General features: G+C 49.7%; 1 protein-coding gene across 1 annotated transcript; it reads left to right on the forward strand.

Annotated features, from left to right (window-relative positions):
• The first annotated feature begins 58 nt into the window (after positions 1-58).
• Positions 59-26,719, forward strand: LOC126573977 (low-density lipoprotein receptor-related protein 6). Its single transcript, XM_050233827.1, has 5 exons — positions 59-1,133; positions 20,193-23,284; positions 23,363-23,523; positions 23,602-23,877; positions 23,955-26,719. The coding sequence occupies exons 1-5, from the start codon at positions 857-859 to the stop codon at positions 25,498-25,500; spliced, it is 5,352 nt and encodes a 1,783-aa protein (XP_050089784.1). The 5' UTR covers positions 59-856; the 3' UTR covers positions 25,501-26,719.
• Positions 26,720-26,870: the final 151 nt, after the last annotated feature.

The following is a 26,870-nucleotide window of genomic DNA, read 5'->3' on the forward strand; positions in this document are numbered from 1 at the left end:
GCTGTCAAAGCGGGAGCGGAATTTTTGTTTCGGTTCGTTCTTCCAAGCAGCAGCATCCGCGCGGAGGCCGCTCGCATCATCCGGCAACGATCTGTGCGGGAGATTCCGGGAATTCTAGTTAATTAAATCGCTGGTGGATCATCCGCACTCCCGAATCGCCGTGCTCCGTTCGCATCAAAAAGGATGCTACTCCGGAGACACTCCGGGTTGTTCCGTGCTGGCGTGTTCTGTGCGTGAAACAAGAAAAGAATGCAGGAAAATGGTGCCCAACAGCAGTTTTTAACGAGTGTCCTCGGTGGTGCTTCCAGTGGATGATGGAACAAGATCGCTAGCAACGATCGCAGTTCTCGATTGCTCACGATCGCCGGAATTCCGCGCAGCCACCGCCTGTGATCGAAGAAGTTACTCCCGTGCGTTAATTAACTATCTGCGTCTTCTCCAAAGAAAGGAAAAATCCTGAATCAAGAGTGGCCAACGTTCGTGCGCGCCGGCGCGTTCGCTTATCCGAGTGAAGGCATTCCGGAGTGATCTCCGGTGCCGCAGAGTTTCTTGGTAAATTTCGGAGTGGTGCGCTGTGTTGTTTGGTTGCCTTCGTAGGATCGTAGGGCAGGTGCGACAAGAAGAGCCCCCTCCCCCATATTGCGTTATCAGTGCGTGTCGTGCGTGATTCTATCCTGGGGCAACACGCTGATTAGTGTCTCAGGGGGTGGCCAGTGTTCCGTTGGAGGGGCGGGGTCTCGGTATCGAGAGAAGATGTTCCATCGTTTTATCAGGGGCTCCTGCTGCTGCCCTGGCATGTTCTGCTGCCCTCGTCACTGACTGACGTCACAGCACCAGTGAACGAGTATGATTCGAGATGGATTCGAGGCAGCAGAAAGACAGTCGACATCGCCACCGACGCCACCGCCGGTCTGTCGTTGCGGCCTTGCATCGATCCACCACCGCCTCCACGGTGCTCAGTCAAAGGGGCCGCACGCCGCGACGAATCAAAACAACAACTCACGGCGATGATGAGGATGCTGTTCCTGCTCCTCCCCAGCATAACCCAGTATCAACGGTGGCCAAGAGGTGCGGCACCGTAACAGGCTTTTTCTATTTAGTTTTCATCGGTTGCCTGCTGACGCAAGGATATGGTAAGAATACTTTACTTACTTAACTGTACTTACTTGCTTACTTTACTTATCAGGCGCTACATCTTCAAGTCGCTCGTTCTAGTGCTCGATGTCACATTTTTTCGGTTTATTGGTATCTTCTGATCAACGGTACAATCTAGAGCAACATTCAGCAACAAAAGTCCTGATCTGGCCTCCAGCAGGCTTATTTTTGTTGCTAAAATTGAAAAATATCATTGCGCACGATAGAAAACATCAAACGGCGACCGTTCGTCCTTCCAGGCGCTGGTTGCTAGGTTTGATTAATTTCCTGCCGCTAAAACCTCCACTAGGTTTGAGCTAAATTAATTAAAACCAAAACTCCGCTCGTGAAAATGCGTTACGAGCGGCGCATTTGTTCAGGAGGCTTAATGTGTACCAGCACCCGCTGGTGGTGGTGCCCTATCTGATAGCACAATTGATAAAGGGACGAACGCTGTATCGGTGCGAAGACAAGCGAGCTCCCTTCTTTTTCATACCTTGCTCCTCGCGGTTGATGGGCCCATCAACCCTGTCACGCGGTATCTCTCTCCGCGCTGGCTACCGCCACACTGGCTGATAAGCCGAATCGCGGTCTTTCCCACTCCCCTGGTCAGGCCCCTCTGCAGGTCACGTTCGATTAGTGATTGTTTCGTCCAGTTCTTCATGCGTTTGTTTCGCGCACGATACGGAACGCTGGTGATCGATTTGTGCCTCGCGAGCTCTAGAAAATGTCACATAGCTTGCTATGCTTTTTTGCTGTTTTTACAACACAGCATACTATTCCTCTTTAGCTCGCCCACCCGCACTAACCGAAGGCCTCAAACGATGGGCTGATCTGGCTGATTAAGATTCCAGCCACGGGCCTCCATCAGTCAAGAGCGTTTTGCTAATTCTTCGCACGTGATGAATGGGTTCATGTTCGACTAGGACTTTAGTACGCGGCGGTCGTTTGCACCACGGTATGTTCGAAGCGAAGCTGCCTCGCCACCGGGCCACCTCTTGAATCACGATTCCCCCCGGTCCCGGTCGGCTGTTTGGACATGGTTTTTCGCATTTTTGTCACGTTCCGCACGTTTGCGCCATGGTATGCAGAGGGTCACACTTTTTTGCCAGCAGAAGCAGCATCTTGGGCGTATGGTCGATCGATCCTGGGCCGAATAGTGCAAACACAGCAAGCCCTGACCTTGTCGGGCAGAAACGATTCTTTCTGCCTGTGGTACCTGTTTGGTCTGGCGTGACCCTACTTTAAGGTCTGTTTATGGCGTTGGACCCACGAAAGCTTATTACGAAGCCAAACAGAACCCATTTGGTGGGTGTTGGACCGTGGCAAACCGTGGTTAGTTCAATGATCGATGATAAGTTTACTTCTTTGCATTGTAGAATCCCAAAAAGCCCAGAATGACGTCCAAAGAAAACATTGCAATGATGGTCAAGATGTGGAAAAGTGAAAATCGAGGCCCGAAGATGAACCACCTTGTCTACGGTACCGGAGTTTACTCATTTGCAGGAGGCACTGGAGGGAATAGCACGAATATGTGTCCTCCAGACAACACTTATCGAAAGGGCAACGTTGCAGTGGCCGCATGGCTAGAAACCAACGTCGAGAAAGAAGCGACAACGAAAGACATTCGAAAGACAATAGGAAAGGAAACGATAACTCGTGGAAGCCAGCATGCTGAGCGGAAGATGGATGCGCCGCGCAGAGGGAGAAGCGGTTGAAGGAAAACCCGTAGCCCCGTTCGCCTGTACGCTCTGCCCGAGAACAGCCACGGGAAGAAGCGAAAAACGAAGAAAACAACCCATTGAGCAACTGAAGGAACGCAGAAGGAGAAACGGGAAAAGGTTTTCTAAAAAAGAAAACGATCGAGTGCAAAATAGACGAAAAAGGAAAGGACGAAAGAAGGAACGAAATAGGAAAAGCAGCAAGCAGCGAGAAGAAGGAAAAAGTAGAAAACCCACCCCCGGCCCCAGAACACAACACTACAATGCTGGTAAAGAGCGCACATAATCAGCAGCCAGCCAGCCAGCCAGCATCAGCATCAGCAGCAGCAGAGCGGAGAGTGTGAGGCAAGAACAAAAAGGTTAAATACGAAATGAAACCCGAGAACAAGAACAAGGCATAACGAGGCAGGAAGATGGAAAGCAAAAGAGAGCTGCCCAACGAGAAAGACACGGAGATGGTCCGGAGGGGGGGGGGGGGGGGGGGGAGGTGGGGGGAAAAGCGACGGGGAAGCGAAGAAGCTGCGCGCTCCGCTGTCCCGTCCACAGCGCACAGCCTGCGTAGAACATGAAGAAGAAGGAGGAGGAGGAGGACAGACAGACAGGAGAAGCAAACCGCTAACGAAAGAGCTAAGTAAAGGAGGAGGAGGGAGAGGATCGAACAACGCGTGTTCACGGGATGGCCGCGCCCGCACTCGCGGAGGAGTGCGCAGGTTTCGATCGGTTCTTCGGTTTGTTGCCTCGTTGCTCGTTCCTCGTGTGCTCGGTGGTTTGGGTTGATGATTGAAAAATTGATGAGCCATCCACCAGCCATCATGAGCGATGCAGGCGGACACGACACTCACATGTCCTCGTCTCTGCATGGTGTCCCCTAGAATCCGTTGGCGAAGGCAGATCATACCGCTTTTTAACGAGGAATTTATGTTCCACTATTTTGCTCCACGGACCTGCGTATGCAAACGATGTGCAATCGTCTAGTAGGCCTGCAGCAGTAACGCCGCGCACTACGCAGACGCAACGTTTTGCGTAAAAATGCCGCCTCCTGTCTTCGAGCTGCCTGCATAACTCTTCGAGAGATCATCGATCGCGTTCGATCGCCGGTTGCCGAGCGGGGGAAATGATCGTTGAAGGAGTATTTCCAGCATGGCACTACTGCTGTGGGTGCCAGTGTGTGCAGAAGGTGAAGGTGGAAAATCAATCTTTCTCTCTGCCCAGAAACAGCCACTGAACGACGGAGAGAGAGAGAGAGAGTGTACGATCGCGAAGAAGAACACGAAGAACGCTGCGCGTGGAGTGTGAAGGCCAGCCGCGCGCGAGGAAAAAAACCATTTCCACACCACCCCCACCCTCCAACCCCTTTCAGAGGGGGGGTTTGTGCGAAGCACGGATCGAGAGGATCCCATAACAAGGCACTGATCGTTTTATTTATTTTCTGCCCCGCCAGCACCATCCATCCTACTGCCCTGTGGATGCGTCGTGTCCAATCGTTTCCTTCCCTTCTGCACCACCTGGAGAAGAAGGCAGAGCAGGGAAGGTGCTCGAAAATCGAAGTCACGAAATACACGCAGCAGCAGCAGCAGCAGCCAAGAACCCTCCAGCTACAACACACAACAACCCGTACGTCGATCGACGACGACGACGACGAGAATATCTTCGGTGGCGCGATCATCTTGCCAACGTGTGATGCGAGTGTATGTGTTGCTCGCGCTTGTTTGGTACCGTCTTCCCGGTACCGTCGTCTCGCTTGGAGGACCCACATCCAGCCAGCCAGCATAGCCAGATGCTGCAAAGAGAAGATCGGAGCGAAGAAGTGAGCGAGAGAGAGAGAGATAGTTGGAGTGATCATGCGCACCAGCACCAGTTTTCCTCGAATTTTGATTGATACGGCCAGATAAATGGTTGCTCATTAGTCATTTTCCGTGCTGCCACGCAACCAGCACCGTCGGCCTGCTGGAGTGAACGAACCGAACCGAACTGAACCGGCCTCCTTGGACTAAAGTTGATCGAATGATACACTCGTTCGCTTATAGAGGTATGGTACGCACGCAATGGCAGGAGCAGGAGAAAGCATATTCCACTTGAGAGCTCGGGACCGGCCAGGAGGAAGGGTCATGCCAGCCAGCCCCGACCTTGAGGCCAACCGAAGAGGTCACGCTCTGCGAATGGCTTGTGTGCTCCGCCGCTGGGCAAATACAGTTTTGAACACAGAGCGTAACGTTGCCGAAAAAGAAGACTCTCCCGGGGAGGTTCACGAGTTTTTTTTTACTCATCTGCGCCAATCCCACCCGCCATAAGTGTCCAGTAACAGAAATGGCAAACCGCAAATGTTTGGCGCGAAGCGAGCGACCTGCAGTAAGTGCTCAAATATTGGTTCTCTATTATCGTCAGAGAGTTTTGGGCGGTACGTTGGTTAATTCCAAATTGTAGCACCTCACACTTAAGGATGTTTGCTAGCCACAAACATGAGACAAGGAGTGGGGATCTTTTTAACCGGATTATCTCAGCCTCACGTCCTAAACGGCTCAGAGAGTTGGTTGTGTTTGGATCTATGCAAAATGGGGAAAATGGATTTCCTCTGTACCGTTCGCATGCATGGGTGTGTTTTAATTTAACAAACAGACTTCCAAAACTTTGACTTTGAAATCCAAAACCCAGTTTTGGTCACATTTTTTAGTGATCTTCTTTCTTATGTCGCTTCGCACTTGATCATGCAAGAAGGTTTTCGGCGAGCACGATGTGCAAATGATTCAATTACCCGGTAATCATTGTGAGCCAGCAGGAGCAGGTTGCGGTGCGATGCGGTGCGTTGCGTGACTGAAGCCATTTTGGCCGTTCATTAAAATCGTCGTCTGAAATGTCGTGGACAAGAAAGTGCGCTTCCAAACGAGATGCTTATGATCTATACGGTGGTGTGGCTGTCATCGAGTGGATGGGATGTGATGGCAGCATGGTGGAAACATTTGAATAATCATCCCATTCGATTGTCCGTAATGCTTTCGGTGGGGGTTGATTTGCATACAATAGTTGTTTCGGTCTTGGCCACGGACGACAACTCTCGAAATTGGGCGTTTGCTCTTCGTTTTTAGTTTGATTTAAATCGTCTAGTTCTTAATTTTCACCTTTTAATGATGGAATACTACTAAAAATCGATTTTCAAAATCATTACCATAGTTCAGGCAAGATTTTTTCAAGCATTTTATTCAAACTAGTCGCCATATGTTTCGTAAAAATGAACAAAAGATGTATCTCTTAATGGCGTAGATCATCTGACAAGTACATCCCTCAACAAGTGGATTCGAATTTTATAGTAAAGATAAACAATTAATTATCTTATGATTCTAGAGGCATCGAAGGACCTTTTAAAAATGGTGTAAGGATTTGATACTCGATTGATGTTCATGTTATTTAATTTTTCTCTCGAAACCAGTTCAGTATTAAATGATCTTAGCGTAATTAAGGCAACTGTCTTCTACTTCTACCATGCCTTTCTTCCAATCTCTTCTCTTTTCCTAGTATTGTAACGATTCTCATGATCATGATCTTCATCTTAGTATCTTGGAAAATTGGCTGTTTTAGTTTCGATAAATCATTCCATGAGACAATTCATGGTAAACTTCCGAACGTATCGAAGTCTTCAAAGACTCCAAATCCTGCTTTTGATCTCCTGCAACTCTATTGAATCCGAGCTCCGAACCTTTTCTGTTATAATTTACACCGATGATGAAGCCTAGGCACAGCTCCACCACCATGCCATACCAGTCTTGCTTCACCACATAATTCTCACCCTTTTGTGATCATTTTAACACATCACGATCCCGTTGTGTGGTGGTGCTGCTGCTGCTGTAGGCATTGGGGCGCTGAGGTCATAATTGGAAGGTGTCACTTATCGTTTGTGCGAGAATTTCGCGATTTGCGTTAAGCGTTAGCGTAGCGCGCCCCGAAATCTAATCTACTCTCTATTCTAATCCGTATTCGCTTGTTTTTGCTTGCTGCCGCGTGAGGATCGTTCAGTTTTGATCGATCATATCGTGTGTCAATAATAAGAGGCGAACAAGATGGCAACACACTCACGACCAGCGGCGACGCAAGCTTCGAAAACAAGTTTCTCCAAAAAAACCAACCCAACAACATCGCCAGCCAGCCAGCAAAGAGATGGCCACAACGACGACCACGACGACGACGGCTATGACGAAAGGAACGCGCGAAAGCGGGCCAGGCAATAATGAGCAACATAACAAGACATGTTAAGTGATGATGATCATATATATGCTTCTTCTGCTGCTGCTGCTCTGTTCTTCTTCCATCCGTTGGTCTCCGTGACTGTCCATCCGTCTGCTTCGCGCTTTATTTCGCGCATAATACGCATTCGAAAGACGACGACGACGACGACGACGAGCTCTCCAAAATATGGAGCTCGTCGTGAACCCCGGCCAACGAGAGACAGAGCACGCGAGACCACGATAACGACAGGACGCGAAACCACGAACCAGGGTGTGGTGAGGAGCACCGCGCGGCCAGTGCTGCGTGTGTGATGGATTGGTGTCTCGAGATCGCACACGACTGTGGACCACGGAGCAGCATCATCACCATGCACACACGGTTCTTAAATTTCGGTTCCTTCGCATGCGGGTTTTGCAACCAATGGTGAACCAATTTTCACTTTACCCTCACGGACAGAGAGATAGAGAGAGAGAGAGAGACAGGCACCACGCGGACACTGCTTGTTGGGGTTAATTTAAGATTCAAATTAAATTATGGTTCGCTCGTGAAACAAAATGTCCATAATTTTCAGTTCGTCGTCTGCAGCAGCGACCCGGGGAGTCGACGAAGAGAGAAGGAATGGAGAGAGAGACAGAGAGCGAGTAACCTGGTAGCAGTACCTCGATGTCATTGGAGTTCCCCGGACCTTTGGCGGGGGGGGGGGGCCCAGAATTGAAAGCAATGACCACCTTTTAAGATGTTTATTCAGATGATCTTCTGGAGCTTGCGTCGTCTGCGTGCAGAAACTTCCTACCATACTGTTCTTCCATTGCATTGGAAACCTTCCGGTGGGTTGCCATTTTTCCTGTTGCACTTTTCAAAAGTGTAGCAACTTACATCACCACCACCAGCAGAGGATCACGATCAACTCAAGTCTATTTCGTGATGCAGCTGTTGTTGGCGTGGACACGGCGCAAAAGCCACAAAGCACACAACACAAAGCATGGCTCTTGTTGCTCTCTAACGAGCGAGGCACAACAGAGAGACACCATTATTTGCATAAACATGAACTTTGCTTGTCCGTTCGGTCGCTTCGGTTGTGCGTCTCTTGCTGTTGTTCGCTAGCTAGTTGCTGCTGCTGCTGCTGCTGTTGGTGGTGGTTGGGTGGTTTGTGATTTGTTTAACATATTCACCTCTTCGGTACGTAGGCCGGGCACCATCGAATGTCAAATATTGCCAATAATTTATCGCGAATGCATGGCACGTTCGAGAAGGAAGCAAGCAATGCAATGCAATGGGTTCACAGATCGGTGATCGGTCAGTGGAGCGCGACGCAACCGAGCGACGGTCTCTAAAACCTTCGCCGGCAACTTATTCCGGTCGTCTGCGTCGACATCTCGTGCTCTCGTCCTCTCATCCTGTTCGTCCGGACTGTGTGGAACCTGTTTCTGTTCCGATATGTTTTGCAAATCAATTCGTTGATTGATTGCCATTAACCGGACCGGACGACCTGACGCATCATCTCGACCTGCAGATTCTGCGCTACGTTTCAAAAAATTTGATGCCCAAACGGTGGCACCGATTGCGATGCCCCCTCTGTGTCTCTCTGCAACGCTTGGTACAATCTGCACCCCTTTAATCTTTTTCCTAACACTTGCCAATCGCTCGCGAACCGTTCACCCATGGTTGGCGCTTCCTGGCGTAATTCCGCGATATCCAATTCCCTCCGGTTCCGACGCTGGAGAGGAATGGTTGTGGAATGGTTTTGTTAGCGTAAAATGGGCAATTAAATTGGACAGCAAACGACATCATTGATCGATAAGTGAGCATGGTGGTGGTTCTCTGGAGCGCCCACAAAACATAAAATTCAGACACAGTACCGTGTGTTCCAAGATACGCGAACGAGGCCAACGAGAAGAAGAGCGAAACGAAACGAAAGCAAAATACAAACATGTCGCGCCATCCACGGATCGGAGTAGCAGGAGCAGAATTTGATCGCGAATCGATCAGGCTACGGAAGCTACGTACGATACGCTCCTGGTGGAACCGCGAGGATGAGAGAAACGAATGGGGTGTACGGTGTGGCGCGAAACCAACTCTTCCTTCTGGTCAGGGTCAGGCAGCGCACCAGAGAGAGGAGCGTCGACGATGGTGCTGTTGCACGATTAACGATCGTTAACGAAGCATGCTATGCTCGCCGGGAGCGCACGGGATTCGTGGCGACGGCGACGACGGCGACGAGGACGAGTGAGAAACATGGAAGGAGTGTCGAGGTGACGCGTACGATCGCCGACTGCGAATGCGAATGCCGGTAGGAGGTGATTGAAAGGCTGTAAAGGGTTAACAAGTATTGCCTTCGACAAATCCTTCCCCTCTTTTTCTGATTTTCTCTCTACTTTCCGGCTTATCGTAAAAAAAAGTGTCGTTCCCCTTACCGGCGGTGGTTTGGAATTGATTTTCCGACATTCAACATCCGATGCTTTGTCCTCGACTCATAACTTTCCCGTATTTACTTACGTCGAACATAGAGTGGTGGCTTGAATCGAGCATTTTATATAACTTGGAACACTCTTTTGGAAGTGTCTTTCGCGATGGAACTTAAATAGCGGCGCAAATGGTCGTCTGGTTTGCAGTCAAGAAATTGCTTTCACTAAAATTCCACCGAAAAAGCGTCGTTGCAATCGCTGATGTGAAAATAATGACTAAAGACTTGAAGACAATGAATTAATGTTCTAGTCAAGTGAAACATATATATTTCGTTCAAACGCAAGGCCATTGATGTGCAAGAAGTTATTGATAGAAGTGTAATTTTCAATATGTTGCAATGATGTGCTTTATGAACACACTAAACGAACCAAAAGCTATCGCTGTGCTTTGTGCTGTACTGGTTCAGTAGCCATTCAATTATTTAACACTGTGTCAAGTGGGTTATCATCAGGTTAACTCAGCCTTCGGTGTGTATTGTAAAACTCGTCCAGAATACCATTGTATGTTGCCAAGATGATATGCATCACTCAATCATACCCCTCATGACCGTAAACATTGAGTAAGAGCGACTCAGAATCTAAGCGAAAAGAAACTCTGTTACTAATTTCCATCACTACGAGATGTCAGCATTTGAGACATTACCGCCTGGAACGTTTCGAAGGTCAAGGGAAACAAGCCATACACGTTGATGATGAAGGGTTGCTGAGCTCGCATCATTATCAAAGAGAGATCTTTCTTCTGTCTGTTATCGAGCACGGTCCAGTTACAGCTCGCAATTCCATCGCAAATGCCAAAAGACTGAAATATTTGGCAGAGAGAGAAAAAGAGGGTTTAAAGTCTAACATCTAAACTTAGTTAACGGAATCTAGAAGCTGGCTACCTTCTGCGCGACAATGTCACCAATAAAGCACAAGACAAAGGTCTGGAAGAATATACACAGAACGATCACTCCGAAGCGAATGGTGAGCAACAGATTGCCCTTCGCCAACAGTAGCTCGAAAGCACTCATGCAGATCACTATAATGCTGGCTATGAACTGTCCCATTAAGTTCGAATCGTACACCTTCATCACTTGGGTGCCAAAGCTGCAAACGGTTAAAAATAATAATTCCATTGCAAAACCAACCAAAATCAAAAGAAAGCCTCAATGACTCACTTCAACAGATACTGGTGACGCAATACTAGCTGCCTTATTTCAGTAGCTACCGTATCATCTTCGCACAAGGGACCATGTGGTAGGCTCCTTCCGATGTTTGCGAAATCCATACTCAGCAGATGAAAGTACAGCGACAGCTGGCTTAAGATCAGGCCACTGAAGAGTTCCACTAGAACAATCGAAAAGACGAAATAGCCGATGAGCAGCATCTGGCTGAGAAAGACAACGCCACGGGCAATGTAAGACTCCGTACTAAAAGGATACTTGGCACGCAGAATGAATCCATCGGAGAGTAGACCCTGTCAAGGATTAACCAGGAGTAACTCAGCACAAACAGCACGAGCGTATTAGTTATTTACTTACATTGGCAATCAGGGCAACGAATAGCACAATACCTAGAATGCGCGTCATATTTGCAATTAAGCATTCCAGGCGATGGTGGGTGCGAAGCTGTTGGACAAACTGCTGATCACGATGCCGATAGAGCTCGAAGCCGATCCGGTATTGTTCAACGAATTCAAGCAGATCATCGATGTAAAACCGACAGAACCAACGCTTCACCATTATCATTATCAATGACGTTAGGACGAATATATCGTCCCCAAATCGTTCAATGTCCTCACGTGATTCCAGTAGATCCCATGCAACCGCAACACTCTGTAACACACAGAGTAATTCTAGTGTGTATAGCGTCAGTTTTTGCCAGAATGACGCCTTGGTGCAGCTAGGATAGATACCAATGAACCTACAGTTGATTGAGAAGAGAGATAGGAAATGGGAGAGTGTTCAACTGCCATTTTTGTCGCAAGACGGAAATATCAGTGGACTTACCTTAAGTTGTCGATTTGGTACGTAATGTACGGCTCATCTGCAAGGTCGCCAGGCCACAAAAAACTCATTTTGCGCCACAGCTTATCCATCCTACTACAATCAAGGAGCTATTCCACGTACTGCAACGGATTAAAGTCAATAGTACTATGGGCCGATGCATTCGAATGTGTGATTCTTATAAGGCTTGGATGGATCCTTCGTTGATTTAATTGCAAGAAGTTTTCCTCGCTCCTCCGCTGAAGTGGGAAGTATGTGGCACGAGTACGCTCACATATCACACCTCACATTATGTGTAACGAGTAGTGATTGACAAGACAAATATGAAAACCTGTGGCTGCGACCTCACTAGAAAACATCCCTACCTTCCTGGTTCTTCCAGGTGTGCAAGAGAAAAAACCAACAATTAGTAAATAAGTGATTATAAGCAGGATACACCTCTGGGAACGTCTGGGAAACGAAGCAGGATACACCTCTGGGAACGTCCTGAGGTGCCGGTGTCTAAGGATTGTGGAGAAAATCCGACCATTTAGCAAGTGTTGGACGACAACATTAAAGATAAATGGCAACAATTATCAACGCATTGCCGACAACAACATTGTTAGTGGATACGTCTAATCGCCTCTAAGCTCTTCGAGCAAAACCTTTACTTTCTTGTTATGTTGATAAATGTCGTTTTTTTCTCGCTTTTTATTAGTGAAGAATACACCAAACTCCGCCTCCGTGTCTACTAGATATGCCCTACATGCCGGTTACCAGCATCAACGCCTGTGCCTACTATTGCATCCCAAAAAGAAACTTCTGCGCGAGGAGAATGTACTGTGGAAATCCAACAAGCTGTTATTGCTCGGAGCCGTAAAATGGTACCCTAGTGCGTGGCATTGCTTGTGAATACAAGTGTACAATCTTGGAGATCGTCTTGGAACACTCTTTTGGAAGTTTCTTTCACGACGGAACTTAAATAGCGGTGCAAACGTTCGTCTCGATTGTCCATTGAAAGTGATATGCAGAACGAATCCACGTTAAAGCCCTCTGCAAACCGAGCACGTAACGCTGCGTACGTTGCGGAGCGTACGTAAATTCATACATTTCTCCGCAGCACTACGCTCCGCAACGTACGCAGCGTTACGCGCTTGGTTTGCAGAAGCCTTAACTGTTCTTCCACTTACGAGCTAAGAACGCTTGAAGGCCGCTGGTTGTAGTCAAATGATTCTTATGTATTTCGTTCAAACGGCTAGACACTAGGACATTGATCGGCAATGTGCAAGAAGTAATTTATAGCAGTGCTGTTCGGTCCATCAGTGCAACATTTTCAATTGCACTGATGTGCTTTATTAACACACTAAACAAACCAAAAGCTTTCGCTGTGCTTTGTGCTGTACTGGTTCAGTAGCCATTCAATTATTTAACACTGTGTCAAGTGGGTTATCATCAGGTTAACTCAGCCTTCGGTGTGTATTGTAAAACTCGTCCAGAATACCATTGTATGTTGCCAAGATGATATGCATCACTCAATCATACCCCTCATGACCGTAAACATCGAGTAAGAGCGACCCAGAATCTAAGTGAAAAGAAACACTGTTACTAATTTCCATCAATTACGCGATGTCATCATTTGAGACATTACCGCCTGGAACGTTTCGAAGGTCAAGGGAAACAAGCCATACACGTTGATGATGAAGGGTTGCTGAGCTCGCATCATTATCAAAGAGAGATCCTTCTTCTGTCTATTATCGAGCACGGTCCAGTTACAGCTCGCAATTCCATCGCAAATGCCAAAAGACTGAAATATTTGGCAGAGAGAGAAAAAGAGGGTTTAAAGTCTAACTTCTAAACTTAGTTAATAGAATCTAGAAGCTGGCTACCTTCTGCGCGACAATGTCACCAATAAAGCACCAGACAAAGATCTGAAAGAATGTGCTCAGCACGACCATTCCGAAGCGAATGGTGAGCAACAGATTGCCTTTCGCGAGCAGTAGCTCGAAAGCACTCATACAGATCACTATAATGCTGGCTATGAACTGTCCCATTAAGTTCGAATCGTACACTTTCATCACTTGGGTGCCAAAGCTGCAAATAGCAAAAATAATAATTCCAATGCGAAACCAACCCAAATCGAAAGAAAGCGTCAATGACTCACTTCAACAGATACTGGTGACGCAATATTAGTTGCTTTATGTTAGTAGTTACCGTATCACCTTCGCACAAGGGACCATGTGGTAGGCTCCTTCCGATGTTGGCGAAATCCATACTCAGCAGATGAAAGTACAGTGACAGCTGACTTAAGACCAGTGCACATAAGAGTTCCACTAGAACAATCGAAAAGATGAAATAGCCGCAGAGCAGCATCTGGCTGAGAAAGACAGCGCCACGGGCAATGTAAGACTCCGTACTAAAAGGATACTTGGCACGCAGAATGAATCCATCGGAGAGTAGACCCTGTCAAGGATTAACCACGAGTACTCAGCACAAACACAACGAGCGTATTAGTTATTTACTTACATTGGCAATCAGGGCAGATAATAGCACAATACCTAAAATGCGCGCCATATATGCAATCAAGCATTCCAGGCGATGGTGGGTGCGAAGCTGTTGGACAAACTGCTGATCACGATGCCGATAGAGCTCGAAGCCGATCCGGTATTGTTCAACGAAGTCCAGCAGATCATCGATGTAAAACCGACAGAACCAACGCTTCGCCACTATCATTATCAATGACGTTAAGACGCATACGTTATCCCCAAATCGTTCAATGTCCTCCCGTGATTCCAGTAGATCCCATGCGACCGCGACATTCTGTAGCACACAGAACAACTCCAGCGCATATATCCCCAGTCTTTGCCAGAATGACGCCTTGGTACAGCTAGGATAGATACCAATGAACCTACAGTTGATTGAGAAGAGAGATAGGGAATGGGAGAGTGTTCAGCTGTCATTTTTGTCCAGCAGCAAGACGGAAATATCAGTGGACTTACCGTAAATTGTTGAATTGGTAGGTAATATACGGCTCATCTGTAAGGTCTCCAGGCAATAACAAACTCATATTGCGCCACAACCTAACCATCCTACTCACAATAAAGCAATTCTTCCACGTACTGCAACGGATTAAAGACAATTGAACTATGCACCGATGCATTCCATTGTGATTCTTTTAAGGATTATGGGTTCTTCGGTGATTTGCTTGCAAGAAGTTCCCTTCCCTCGAACGCTGTAGTGCGCCTGTGGGAAGTATGTGGCCCAGAGACGCTCTATTACACACCATACATTATTGTAATGAGTAGTTTTCTAAAGCCGGTAATTATTTTACCTCGCCGTCATAAATAAGTGAATATAAGCTGAATGCACCATTGGAAATGTCCCACAGGAATCCATTGATGGGAAAAACTATATACTGGAAAAAATCAACCGACCAGCAAGTGACATTGTGTTGGAAGATAACATGAATCTATGAGCAAGGATATCATATTAAAAATTGAAGCATTCTCTCTATCAAAATGCTGCTGCTGCTGCTGCAGCCATGGCTCACCCATTCCAAGGCAAACGGACATGAACCGAGTGGTGGAGTGGAAAATTAGCAATTAAATCTAGCAACCCTTGGCTGCCGAAGACGCCTCCGGATTTCTCTTCAGGAATGGCTTCGCTTCAGGAACGGCTTCGGAAGTCTGTAGGCTTACCACTAGGAATTGTGTTCTTTTCCGAATTCTGCAGTAACGATAAATGACACTAACCATTGGTGCCATTCCGGACGAAAATGTCTACTAGATATGCCCTACATGCCGGTTACCAGCATCAACGCCTGTGCCTACTATTGCATCCCAAAAGGAACTGGTGCGCGAGAAGAATATACTGTGGAAACCCAACAAATGTAGTTGCTCGGAGCAGTAAAATGTCACCGAAGCCGTCACGTTGCTTGTGAATAAAATGTAAAACTACGGCTGCTAAAGCATTGGAGCAGCGCGGTGGTGGTGCGTTCCAGGAAGGAAAAAACGGCTTCAGACAGAAAATCAGACTTTAATTAGCAGCCACGTTGTTGACGTTGTTCACTCCCCTTCCCTAGGCGGCATTTTCATTTGATTTTTGGTCGCCCGCGTTTATGACCGGAGACTCCCTAACTAACCCCTAGCGCACGCGGCCGCGGGCGGGCCTCTGTTTTGTGATAATTCCGGCGTGAGGGGCCACCCCGTGCACGGCTATACACATGTTTATGTCGCAGCTTCTGTAAACATCACCTCACATACCTCAGAGACCGCAGAGAGAGAGAGCGAGAGAGGGCAGTGTACTACAAGGTGGTGTAGTACGCCGCAAACCCCCCATTTTGGTCCACACTGTAAGCTCTAAATAAAGACTGAGCCAGCTCCACAACGCCGTGCTCTGTATGTGTTTGAGGGTCAATTTGTGTGCTCGCCAGCACGCGAGTTTACCAAGTCGACGACGTCGTCTTCGTTGTCGGAGCGTCGGAAGTGTGACGGTAAACGGGCGCGAGGTGCAGCACTTGTGTGTGGGATGCAGTTACACGACACATTCCACTAGAGAGATGTAAGGCTTCTGGAGGTCTGCGTCTCCGTCTCTGTTCAATTACCGTTCCCCCGGGGAACATCTCCTCGGAACCTTTGAAAAAGATCAAAGATGTACGACGCGAGGCTGGTGGCCGGAACTAGACCGTTTCTAGCTGCAACGATTATCGTGTGCAACAAATCCATGCTGCTAGCCATGTTCTCTGGTACGGCTTATTCGTGTTACTGCTACAGATTTGCCGGGAAATTAAAGCGCTGGCGAGCATACCTGAAAGCGACTGAGTTGTAGACCAATTACGTTCACACAACTTCCCCCCCGAGGAGTAGTATTCATCCGTCCTAAAACGAAGTATATTACACAGCAAGTAATTAGTGGACGAAGCTCCTTTTGGACTACATTCTCCATATGACCGGCACCGGCACTCGTCCGCCCTACAAAGGAGCTCTTCTCCGATTCAAACATCTCGCCATGTGCTGCTTCATTACACTTGTTCCCACTAAACCACATAATACCACAGTGGTCCAGACAACGGGAGGGGGGGGGGGGGGGTGGCGTTTGCAGTTTCAAATGCACTCAAAAGCAGCATGTCCTTACGACACAGGCGACGAAGACGTGTCACATTTCACACCTACCGGAAAGTGCCGAAAGAGAAAGAACAACATGCATATCCATGCAGTCGCAGTAGCCGTGTGAAATGCATTGTAAGCTGGTTTAGATCCGTTCGTTCGCACTACACGAAGCACTTCAGCGGACATAAGCCACATAAGTGAAGAAAACTGGAGTGCGGTATTCAATTTCTGAACAAAACAAAACAAAAAATCCGGTCTGTCCCTTTTGTATATTGCCATGAAGCGTGTGGTTTGGACACATCTCTTTGTCCCGGACCAGGACCCGGACGCCAGAACCATTAAGATCGCTCATTTGCATGTAATTGTGTTGGCATGTTTCGGTTGGCCGTTGAGCTGAACACAGCATCCATGATGCTCTGTTCCATAGGCCACGTACACGCCACGGTCTATTTGTGCCATCCGCCCAGCGGTCCCACTGGTATGGCCGTCTTTCGATGGACAAATTAATCTTGCTCCACGGCACCCAACAGCGGACCGGCAGAGGAAAAGGAAGGGTGATTCGCGATTGAAAACAAATCCCAAGTTTTTCATCACTCTCCCTCTCTCCCTCTCTCTCGAGACTGTTATTAGTGTGCCGCAGGAAAAGTTCTTTCGGAAAAGCTAAAAATACTTGTATTCACTCCCGCCGGCTCTCATCGTCTCATTCTGCATTCGGACACTTGGCCAAAAGACGATTGGGCCAGCGATTGGCATTGGAGGTCTGCATGTGAGTGTCTGTGATGCCATTCCATTAATTTGCCAAATCCAGGCGCAAACGGCGCGAAACCACGCTGTTTGTGCTTCAGAAACATCCGGAAAATAATTTCCAGTTTTCTTCACCAGTCAACTGAACTCTGAAACCCTTTCTAATAGCGGCTACGTTCTCTCTCTCGCTCTCTCGCTGCGTCTCTGGTGGAGGAGCCTGGAAAGACTCTGGAAAGTCTCTGGTGGAGGAGGACGCTGGTGGAGGAGCCTCGAGCACAGAGGGGGGCACCCTTCTTCCACACGTTCGTTGTGCAGCATAGGATGATGATAAGTGTCGTGAAGTCTGACACTTGACAGTCTCGACGCGGAACTACTTGACCCCGGCGTGCGGTGCACATCGCGGCGCGTTGCTACATACGTCGATGGCTGGAGAGACATCGAGTAGAGAACTAGTCTCTCCCCCCCCCCCCATCCCCCGCCCTCCGCCCGGGGAGGCTCCGGTGGGATCAGCCTATGCGTGGGGATCAGGTTCTCTTCAGGCCACGACCACGACGGTGTTTCTGTAACCTGAGAACGTGTCTAAAAGACAGGTTTCATCGACCGTCGGCGGCAATGAAGTGGTGGTGTGTTGTTGGAGTTGCCTTGCGTTGGTGCTCTCTCTCTCTCCTGGGTTCGGCAGTACATTTCGGTACATACACCAATTCCCGCACCGTTGAAGCGAAACGAGGGCGAAACGGAAGGGGGATTGGCGAGGCGAGCAATGGGGTCTTTTGAGTAAACCGAGAAGGTGAAGATGACGGTGGTAAAGGTGTGAAGATGTTTGTGGTTATTCTTCTGGTTCTGTGTCGATCAGGATCACGGGCGACTCAAGGTGGGGAGAAGAGAGCGAAAAGCAAAAAAATAAGGGAAGGAACACTCGGAGGTTCCCGCACTTCCAGACAGATAAGTACTTGCGAGTGCGAGTGTGAAATATAGCGAGAGATTCAAGTACAGAAGACGGAGGACTAATAGTAGTTGAGCTAAGGCTTCTCTTAACCAGTCTCCAGGAGGTACGGTTGTCGATCCGTGTCCAGAGCTCGTTCGGCCACCGAGCTTCACGCACAAAAGTGAAGTAACATTTCTCCTCCAATAACAAATCCAATGCGCAGACCTTTTTCGATTGCAACACAAACCTCAATTCAGTACCACTTCACGAAAAAAAATGAACGCACCATTGGAAAACCGAATCACATAGGATCGAGAACGAATTGGAGGATTGCGAAAATGCAACGGCCATTCGTAACCGGGTGTGGTGCACGCCCTGCACTTGAGCGAACATCAACTACTCGAGCCCGAGAGTTGAAGTATCGGTGGAGTTTTCGGGGTGCTCTCGAGAGGCCAGCACTCGAGTGGGCTAACTGGGAAGGAAGGGGTTTCCTATTTCGCTTGCATGTTTGTTCTGTTTCGCAGCAATAAGCCTCCAGAGCAGGGGGTCCGCTATTCAAGAAGTAATCTTGCGTGCGGTGGAGAAGAGAACTTGCCTCACTCTGCCCTATCGCCAGACGGGGACGGGGACGGCGACGACGGCGACGACGCGACGAGTGGTCAGTACGAGTCCGAGACACAACACCGGCTCACACCGAAGTGGTTATGCTCGATTCCGTTTAGCAAACACACTTCGCTTTAGACGCGAACCCCTCGAGCGCAGACGATGACCGGTGGTAATCAAAACCGCAATCCCCCCTTCTGGTACTGGTCACATCCAGCTCTGTTGTGATGGTGATACCTGATGGATTGCTCTATCACCACCAGCACCATCATCATCATCATCATCATCTTGTCGGCGTGTCCTGCGTGCGTGTCTTTAATTATTAATGTAGTCCGCCACGGCCGGGTCGCTTTTCCCATTTGCAGTTGGAAAATATTAAGACAAATGCGCTTCGCTTCTGCATTCCTGTACCGGTAATCTCGTATTACCAGGCGTAGCATATTGCATCCGGTTTTCAACGCGGATCGGGCGCGATACGATGAGACGATGGTAACTGAGATGTAATTAAACATTGCTACCACCTAGCGATACGCCTCCTAGATCGCTAGATGCGTGTGCAGGCTCACGTCGACAGATCAATCAATCCAAATGACCGTTTCAATTCACTTATCGTCACAGCAAGATGGCTGGCTGGCGGCAGATGAAAAGCTGGCTCCGTAGGGCATCAGCAGGCAGGCCTTGAGCGACCGACCACACACTCAGTCACTTTGGATCGATCGGTCCGGATATTAACGATTAGCAGCGGTATCATCAGCCATATCGTGGGAATGGTGGCGGCAGAATGTGTTGCGAATAGCGCTGGAACATATCGCAGTGGGCTAAGAAGCCTATGAAGGGGATATCGAAATGGCTGGCTAGCCCAGGGCAAATGGAGGAAGATTGTAGTCTGCAATTGAGGAGGTACCGGTTTCAATCGTGTAACGTGTGTAGAAGTGTAGTAACGTCCTTTAACTATGCAGGAAAGGGTATTTATTGAAGAGAGCATAAGGATGTTACCGGTTACCTTAATTCATCGTCGTTCTAGAAGCACTTACTCAGCATCATTCAACAGCTTTCGTTCAAAGGATAATACATCAAATGTCGTCAATTTTTGGTGGTAAAGATTTGCATTACCACCGCCGTATGCCGTTTGATGGAGAGTTGTGTAAACACATTAGCTGTTTAATTTGAGTTTGACTCTATGAAAAATGCGTGAAAGGTGTTCCTTTGAAATACTGACCGTGAACAACATTAAAGGCTAATGCTAGTTCGTGTAAACAAATAGGTTTGAAGGATAATTATTAAAAGCTGTCTCGTTTTTTCCCCCCTTCCAGGAACGGCAGCAGCAGGAGCCGGCGGTACAGCTGCCAGTTCACTGGCCACCATCGTGCCAGCGGAACCATCAGCTGCAGCACCCGGCACAAACACGGCCTACTACTCATCGCCTAGCGGGCCCTCCTCGATGTTGCTGCTCTTCACCACCTACTACGATCTGCGGCTACTGAACGTGTCCGTCCACCAGCCGGATCACACGCTCGGCTACACGATGGACGTGCTGGTGAAGGACCTCAACGAGGCCTCGGCGATGGATTTCTACTACGAGCGGGGCCTGGTGTGCTGGACGGAGAATACGCGCGAGGCGATCAAGTGTGGGAACGCCCAGGTGGCGAACGGCACCCGGACGGTGACGAACAAGACGACTGTGATAACCGACGGGTTGGACAAACCCGAGGGCCTAGCGATAGACTGGTACACGGATAAGCTTTACTGGACCGACGGTGGGTCGAACCGGATCGAGGTCGCCCAGCTCGGTACCGGCGGACGGCACCAGCAGAAGGTGCTCATCTGGAGCGATCTCGATCAACCGCGTGCGATCGCCCTGGTCCCGGAGCGACGCTACATGATCTGGACCGATTGGGGCGAAAGCCCCAAGATCGAGCGTGCCAGCATGGACGGGGATCCGCAGAGCCGGACGGTGCTGGTGAACGATCGTATCTTCTGGCCGAACGGCCTAGCGGTCGATCTGGTGCAGGAGCTCGTCTACTGGGTGGACGGCAATCAGCGCTTCCTGGATGTGATGGATCTCGATGGTAGCAATCGGAGGACACTCGTGCGCAACCTCGATTACCCGTACAGCCTCACGTTCACGCCACGTTACCTCTTCTGGACGGATTGGCACAACGGTACGCTGCACTACTACGACATCGAACTGGATCGCCACCGGGAGCTGCTGAGTAATACGCAAGTGCCGATCACTGTTCACGCCTGGGATGCTAGCTTACAGCCAGCGGCCAAAACTGTCACCGGGAATCCCTGCCGGCGCAACTACGGGAACTGTTCGCACCTGTGCCTTCTGTCTTCCACCAATCCGGCCGGTTATAGCTGTGCTTGCCCGACGGGAATTAAGCTACTCACGGCCACGCAGTGTGCCGAAGGCCCACAGGATATGCTGTTCGTCGTGCAACGCTCCCAGATCAATCGGATATCACTCGATTCACCGGATTACAGTGTGGTGCCGCTACCCTGCGGTAAAGTCCGGTACGCGATCGCCATCGATTACGATCCGGTCGAGAACTACATCTACTGGTCGGATAAGGAGGAGAGCGCCATCAAGCGTGCACCGGCCGATGGTAGCGGTCCGGCGGAAGAAATCGTGACGGCCGAAATACAGGACCCGGACGGACTGGCCGTCGATTGGCTGGCGCGCAATCTCTACTGGACGGACACGGGAACGGATCGGATACAGGTGTGCCGGTTGGACGGTACCTTCCGGCGTGTCCTGATCTACGACAATCTCGTAGAACCACGCGCGATCGCCCTCGCACCAACGCTCGGCTGGATGTTTTGGAGCGATTGGGGTGAAAAGGATCCCAAGATCGAACGAGCCTCACTGGACGGTACCGAGCGGGTGCTGATCGTCTCCCAGAACCTCTTTTGGCCGAACGGAATTGCGCTCGATGTGGCAGCACGCAAGATCTACTGGTGTGATGCCAAAGCGGACAAGATCGAGGTGGTGAACATGGATGGCTCAGGGAGGAATACGATCCTTTCCGATAATCTACCGCACGTGTTCGGGCTTAGCCTGCTCGGGGACTACCTTTACTGGACCGATTGGCAGCGCCGTTCGATTGATCGAGCAAACAAACTTACCGGAACGGATCGGGTCACGATCGGGGAGAACATTGCCGAACTGATGGGCCTAAAGGTGGCTCGGTTACGCGAACAGCAAGGGACGAATCCGTGCGCGATCAACAATGGTGGATGCTCGCAGCTGTGCCTCAATCGGCCACGGGATTACGTCTGTCGTTGTCAGCTCGATTATGAGCTTGGGCGCGACAATAAAACGTGCTTTGTGCCACCTGCCTTTTTGCTCTTCTCGAACCACGGTAACATCGGGCGGATTTCAATCGATAGCCACAACCATACGGACTACGCTCCGTTCCGGAGCGTCATCGATGCACACTATCTCGATGTGGATGTGGCCGATCAGCGACTGTACTGGGTGAGCCAGAAGCAGAAGTACATTTCGCGCGCCTACATCAACGGTTCGGATGTGCAACGGATCGTGGAGACGGGGTTGATGCAACCGGAAGGGATCGCCGTCGATTGGTTGGCCCACAACGTGTACTGGACGGATGCGGATGCGAGAAGGATCGAGGTGGCACGGCTCGATGGTGGTAGCCGCCGGATACTGATCTGGAAGGGTATCGAGGAACCGAAGAATTTGATCCTCGAACCACGGAAAGGGCTCATGTACTGGACGGAGTGGCCCTCGGATTCGATCCGACGGGCGGCGATGGATGGTAGCGAGTTAATGACAATCATCTCCGGCACGAACCATGCGATCGGTTTGACACTCGATCCGGATACACGCCGGCTCTACTGGGCCCGCCAAAGCTCTCCGACGGGGATCGAGAGTGCCGATTGGGATGGGAAACGGCGGACGCGGCTTGTGATGGCCGATTCGGGTGATAGCAACGGGTTCGTACCGGCCGCTGTTACGATCTACCAGGATTGGGTGTATTGGGCCGATTGGACAACGGGAGAGATCGGTCGGGCGAACAAGAGTACGGGCGAGAACCGAACGATCGTGCACACGAACTTGCGCTACACGTACTCGTTGCTTGCGTTCCACCAGGGCCGTCAATCCGGGTCGAATCAGTGCCGTACGAACAATGGCGGTTGTTCGCATCTGTGTCTGGCCCTTGGGCAACGCAAGATGACTTGTGCATGTCCGACGCACTACACGCTGAATGCGAACCGGGTATCTTGTACGCCACCGAGGAACTACATCATTTTCAGTCAGCGGAACTCGTTTGGACGCTTCGTACCGAACACTTCCGATTCACCGGACATTCCGTTGCCAGTGACGGGAAAGAATATCCGCGCCGTTGAGTATGACGTGCTGACGCGTCACATCTACTGGGTAAGTTAGTCCGAGAGTTCTGTTTTGCTGGCCAAAACCGTCTTCATAACGATTCTGTCGGCTTCCTCTTTTTGATAGATCGATGGACGTGGTCCCGTGATACGGCGAGCGTTCGATAACGGTACCAACGCGAAGGTTTCGATCAATCCCTCATCCACACCGTTCGATATGGCGATCGATCCGATCGGTCGGTTACTCTTTTGGAGCTGCTCTCACACCAACACCATCAACATAACGACGTAAGCTGATTGACTCCTTCGCCCAAAAGATAGACAAATGGCACTAATGCACCACCCGATTGTCGTCTCTCCTTACAGCCTGGATGGTAATATCATCAGCATTGGTAACGTGGACATCGGGCGAACGGAGAAACCTCGCAGCTTGGCGTTGCATCCCATGAAACGGTTGCTATTCTGGACGGATGTCGGTGCCGCCCAATCGATCACGCGTGCCAAACTAGATGGTTCCCAGCGCGTCGAGCTCATTACGAAGCTGGAAGGCATTCAGGCACTGGCACTCGATCCTCAGCTAAACCGATTGTTTTACGCACACGGCAAGCGAATCGATACGATGGACATTAACGGCCAGAATGTGTAAGTAAACATCTTCTCCTTCAAAAGGGAGCTGTTCGTATTGGGAACTAATGATCCTCTCTCTTTGTCCACGACAGGAGAACGCTGGTCGCGGAACACATTAGCATGGTATCGTCGATTGCCGCACTCGATGGGTTCATCTATTGGCTCGACGAGCGACCCGTGATGGAACGCATCTCGGTCAATGGTGATAATCGACGGGTGGAAATCCACAAAAACCCCCACATGACAGACATTGTAGCCGTGTGGACCCCCGAAGAGCGCACGCTGCGTAATCACACCTGCAACACGGCACGGGCCGAGTGTAGCCACATTTGCATCGGTTCACCGGACGATCTACCGTCGGAGCACGTCTGTGCCTGCCCTCAAGGTTTGATGCTGCTGAAAGATCGCCGTAGCTGCGGTGAGCAACCGATCTGTGGACCGGATCATTTCACGTGTGCCGCACCGAACGAACTGTCCGATCGGGATGGTAACAAGGAGTGTATTCCCTCTTCGTGGCGCTGCGATGGTCAGAAAGATTGTCCGGATCGATCGGACGAGATGGATTGTCCAACGTGCCGGGGCGATCAGTTCAAGTGTCAATCGGGTGAATGCATCGAGAAGCATCTCGTGTGCGACGGTACAACGCAGTGCCGGGATGGATACGATGAGGCGGTTTGCTGTAAGCACCCTGAGGACTTCCAGTGCCCCACGAGCAAAGTGTGCATTTCGTTCCACAACGTGTGCGATGGCGATGAGCACTGTGCCCGGGGTGAAGATGAGGCACCGGAACTGTGCAGTGAGTTCAGTAACCGGAGGATGGCACCCAATTCGAACAAGATCACGCTCCTGATCGTAGTGGTGGTGGCGGTGGCCATCGTTTTTGTGGTGGTTTATCTACTACAAACCTTCCGCACACGATTCGGTGCCGGTGCCGGTGGTATGGAACCGAAAGAGTGTGATCAGGCCGCCGCTCCTTTATCACCGGGTGGTGCCGGCGTTCTCAATAAGAATATCCGGGTGTCCAAGTTGACTTCGGTTGCGGAAGCGGTCCGAATGTCGACACTCAACAGTCGCAGCAGTGCGATGAGTAGTGCGTACGATCGGAAGCACATAACGGGTGCCAGCAGTTCCGATACGAACGGGAGCAGCTTGATCGGTTATCCGTTGAACCCACCACCATCGCCTGCTACGACGGCCGGTTCGGCTGGTCGCTACTGTAACAGCTACCATCCGTACAAACACTACAAAATCATTAACCAACCCCCGCCACCGACACCGTGCTCAACGGATGCGTGCGATGAAAGTGATTCGAATTACACCAGCAAAAGCAATCGAAGCCAACGGGGCCACGGTTCGGGTACGGGTGGTGGTACGAGTAGTTCGCTCGGTAGTGGCAGTGGACGCCATGCGCACATCAGTGGCAGTAACGGTGGTAGTAACTGTGGCGGGAAGTACAAGGATCGTTGCTACGATCCGGAACCATATCCACCGCCACCAACACCACACTATCATAGTGACATCGGTGGGATGCTACCGGAGAGTTGTCCACCGTCACCGAGCTCCCGCAGCTCGACCTACTTCTCACCGTTGCCACCACCTCCCTCACCAGTACCGTCACCATCGAGAGGCTTCTCGTAGCAACTAAGGTCCGGTGTCGACGCTGGTGCTGGCGCTGAAGATGACGGTTGTGAGCTGCTGGAAAGCGTTGCTCTTGTATCCGGCAAATTCTAACTTCCTCATCGGGACCACCAGCCAGCCAGCAAGCCAGCCAGTTCACCGTAACTTTTGGTTCCTTCCTGCTTTGCGCGTGTGCCATCTTCATGTTTTGAAAGAAGGAAAGAAGGACAGAATTAGAGAGAGAAAACGAGCGAGAGATCCTTCACATTTTTTTCATTTAATTTCATTTCATCGTTGACAATCTGTGTAGTTTAGGATGTGCGTAGTCGCCGTTTGTATAAAACCGAGATTAACTTTACTCCCACCCCCGTCCCTTGCTCAGTAGATCGACCAGTACATGCCAACAGAAAGTGCCTCAAACTGTGCCGCGTAGGACAACCGTAGAACCGAGCGATCTACAGCCAAGTATGGGATATAGCCTTATCATGAGGAGATAGATAGCGTTAGAACACTGTACCCCCCGGACGGCGTTTATGAGAATCAGTAGGTTAAGCATTTGTAAATAGTGTCCCCTCAACCATCCAGTTCCCTTCACACTACCCCTTTACTAAGCATTAGCTTTCCAACGCCTCCCAGTTCATGTCCTTTTCTCGCTCTGTGCCAATGGTGCACGTTTATCAAAACACAAAATGGAGAAACCAAACCCCAAAGATCAATTTTGTGATCGTTTGGTTAATAAGACTGAATGCACTATCCGAGGAGAGTGAGAACAGGGCATGAACGGCGCCATGGGTGGCGATGCAGCTCCTCATCTATCTAGTGCTTCCGCCTGTTAGTTATACATATAGAAAGGCAGCTACACTCTCCCCGGTTGGGTGGGGAACGAAACGAAGCAATATCACAAAGATTTCCATCATTCATCGATCGTGTTCTTCCTGATGGTGGCTAACAGCCCACGATAGTATATTTCGACCAACAATCGGAATCCCATCGATTTTTGGAGCTATTTTTGTTGTCTAGAGTGTGTGTTAGTAGTGTGACCAATCCAGATTTGGACGAAATTGTTAGGAACAATTTATAGCGGAATGTTTTAGAGAGAATATTAACGCCCCGCGCGGAAGTCGCCTTGTTGGAGACGGTGTTTACTGTTTAAATCGGAAGATACTTAAGAGGATCGTACGTGTTATAGGTACGTCAGGCGAAACAAAATCGAACAATGAAGAAATTACGAAGAAATGCATTCGAACTCCTCGTGGATTATTAAGTATATCACATCCCGTTTGTCCACTCTCAGGGGAGAATTCCAGATGGATATGAGTCTTGGTGAGTTTTACTATGTAATGAGAATGTCTGGTGACGATTCCCCCAGTTTCAGGTAGACTGAAAGAACG

This window comes from Anopheles aquasalis, chromosome 3, assembly GCF_943734665.1.
Source record: "Anopheles aquasalis chromosome 3, idAnoAquaMG_Q_19, whole genome shotgun sequence".
Taxonomy (NCBI): domain Eukaryota; kingdom Metazoa; phylum Arthropoda; class Insecta; order Diptera; family Culicidae; genus Anopheles; species Anopheles aquasalis.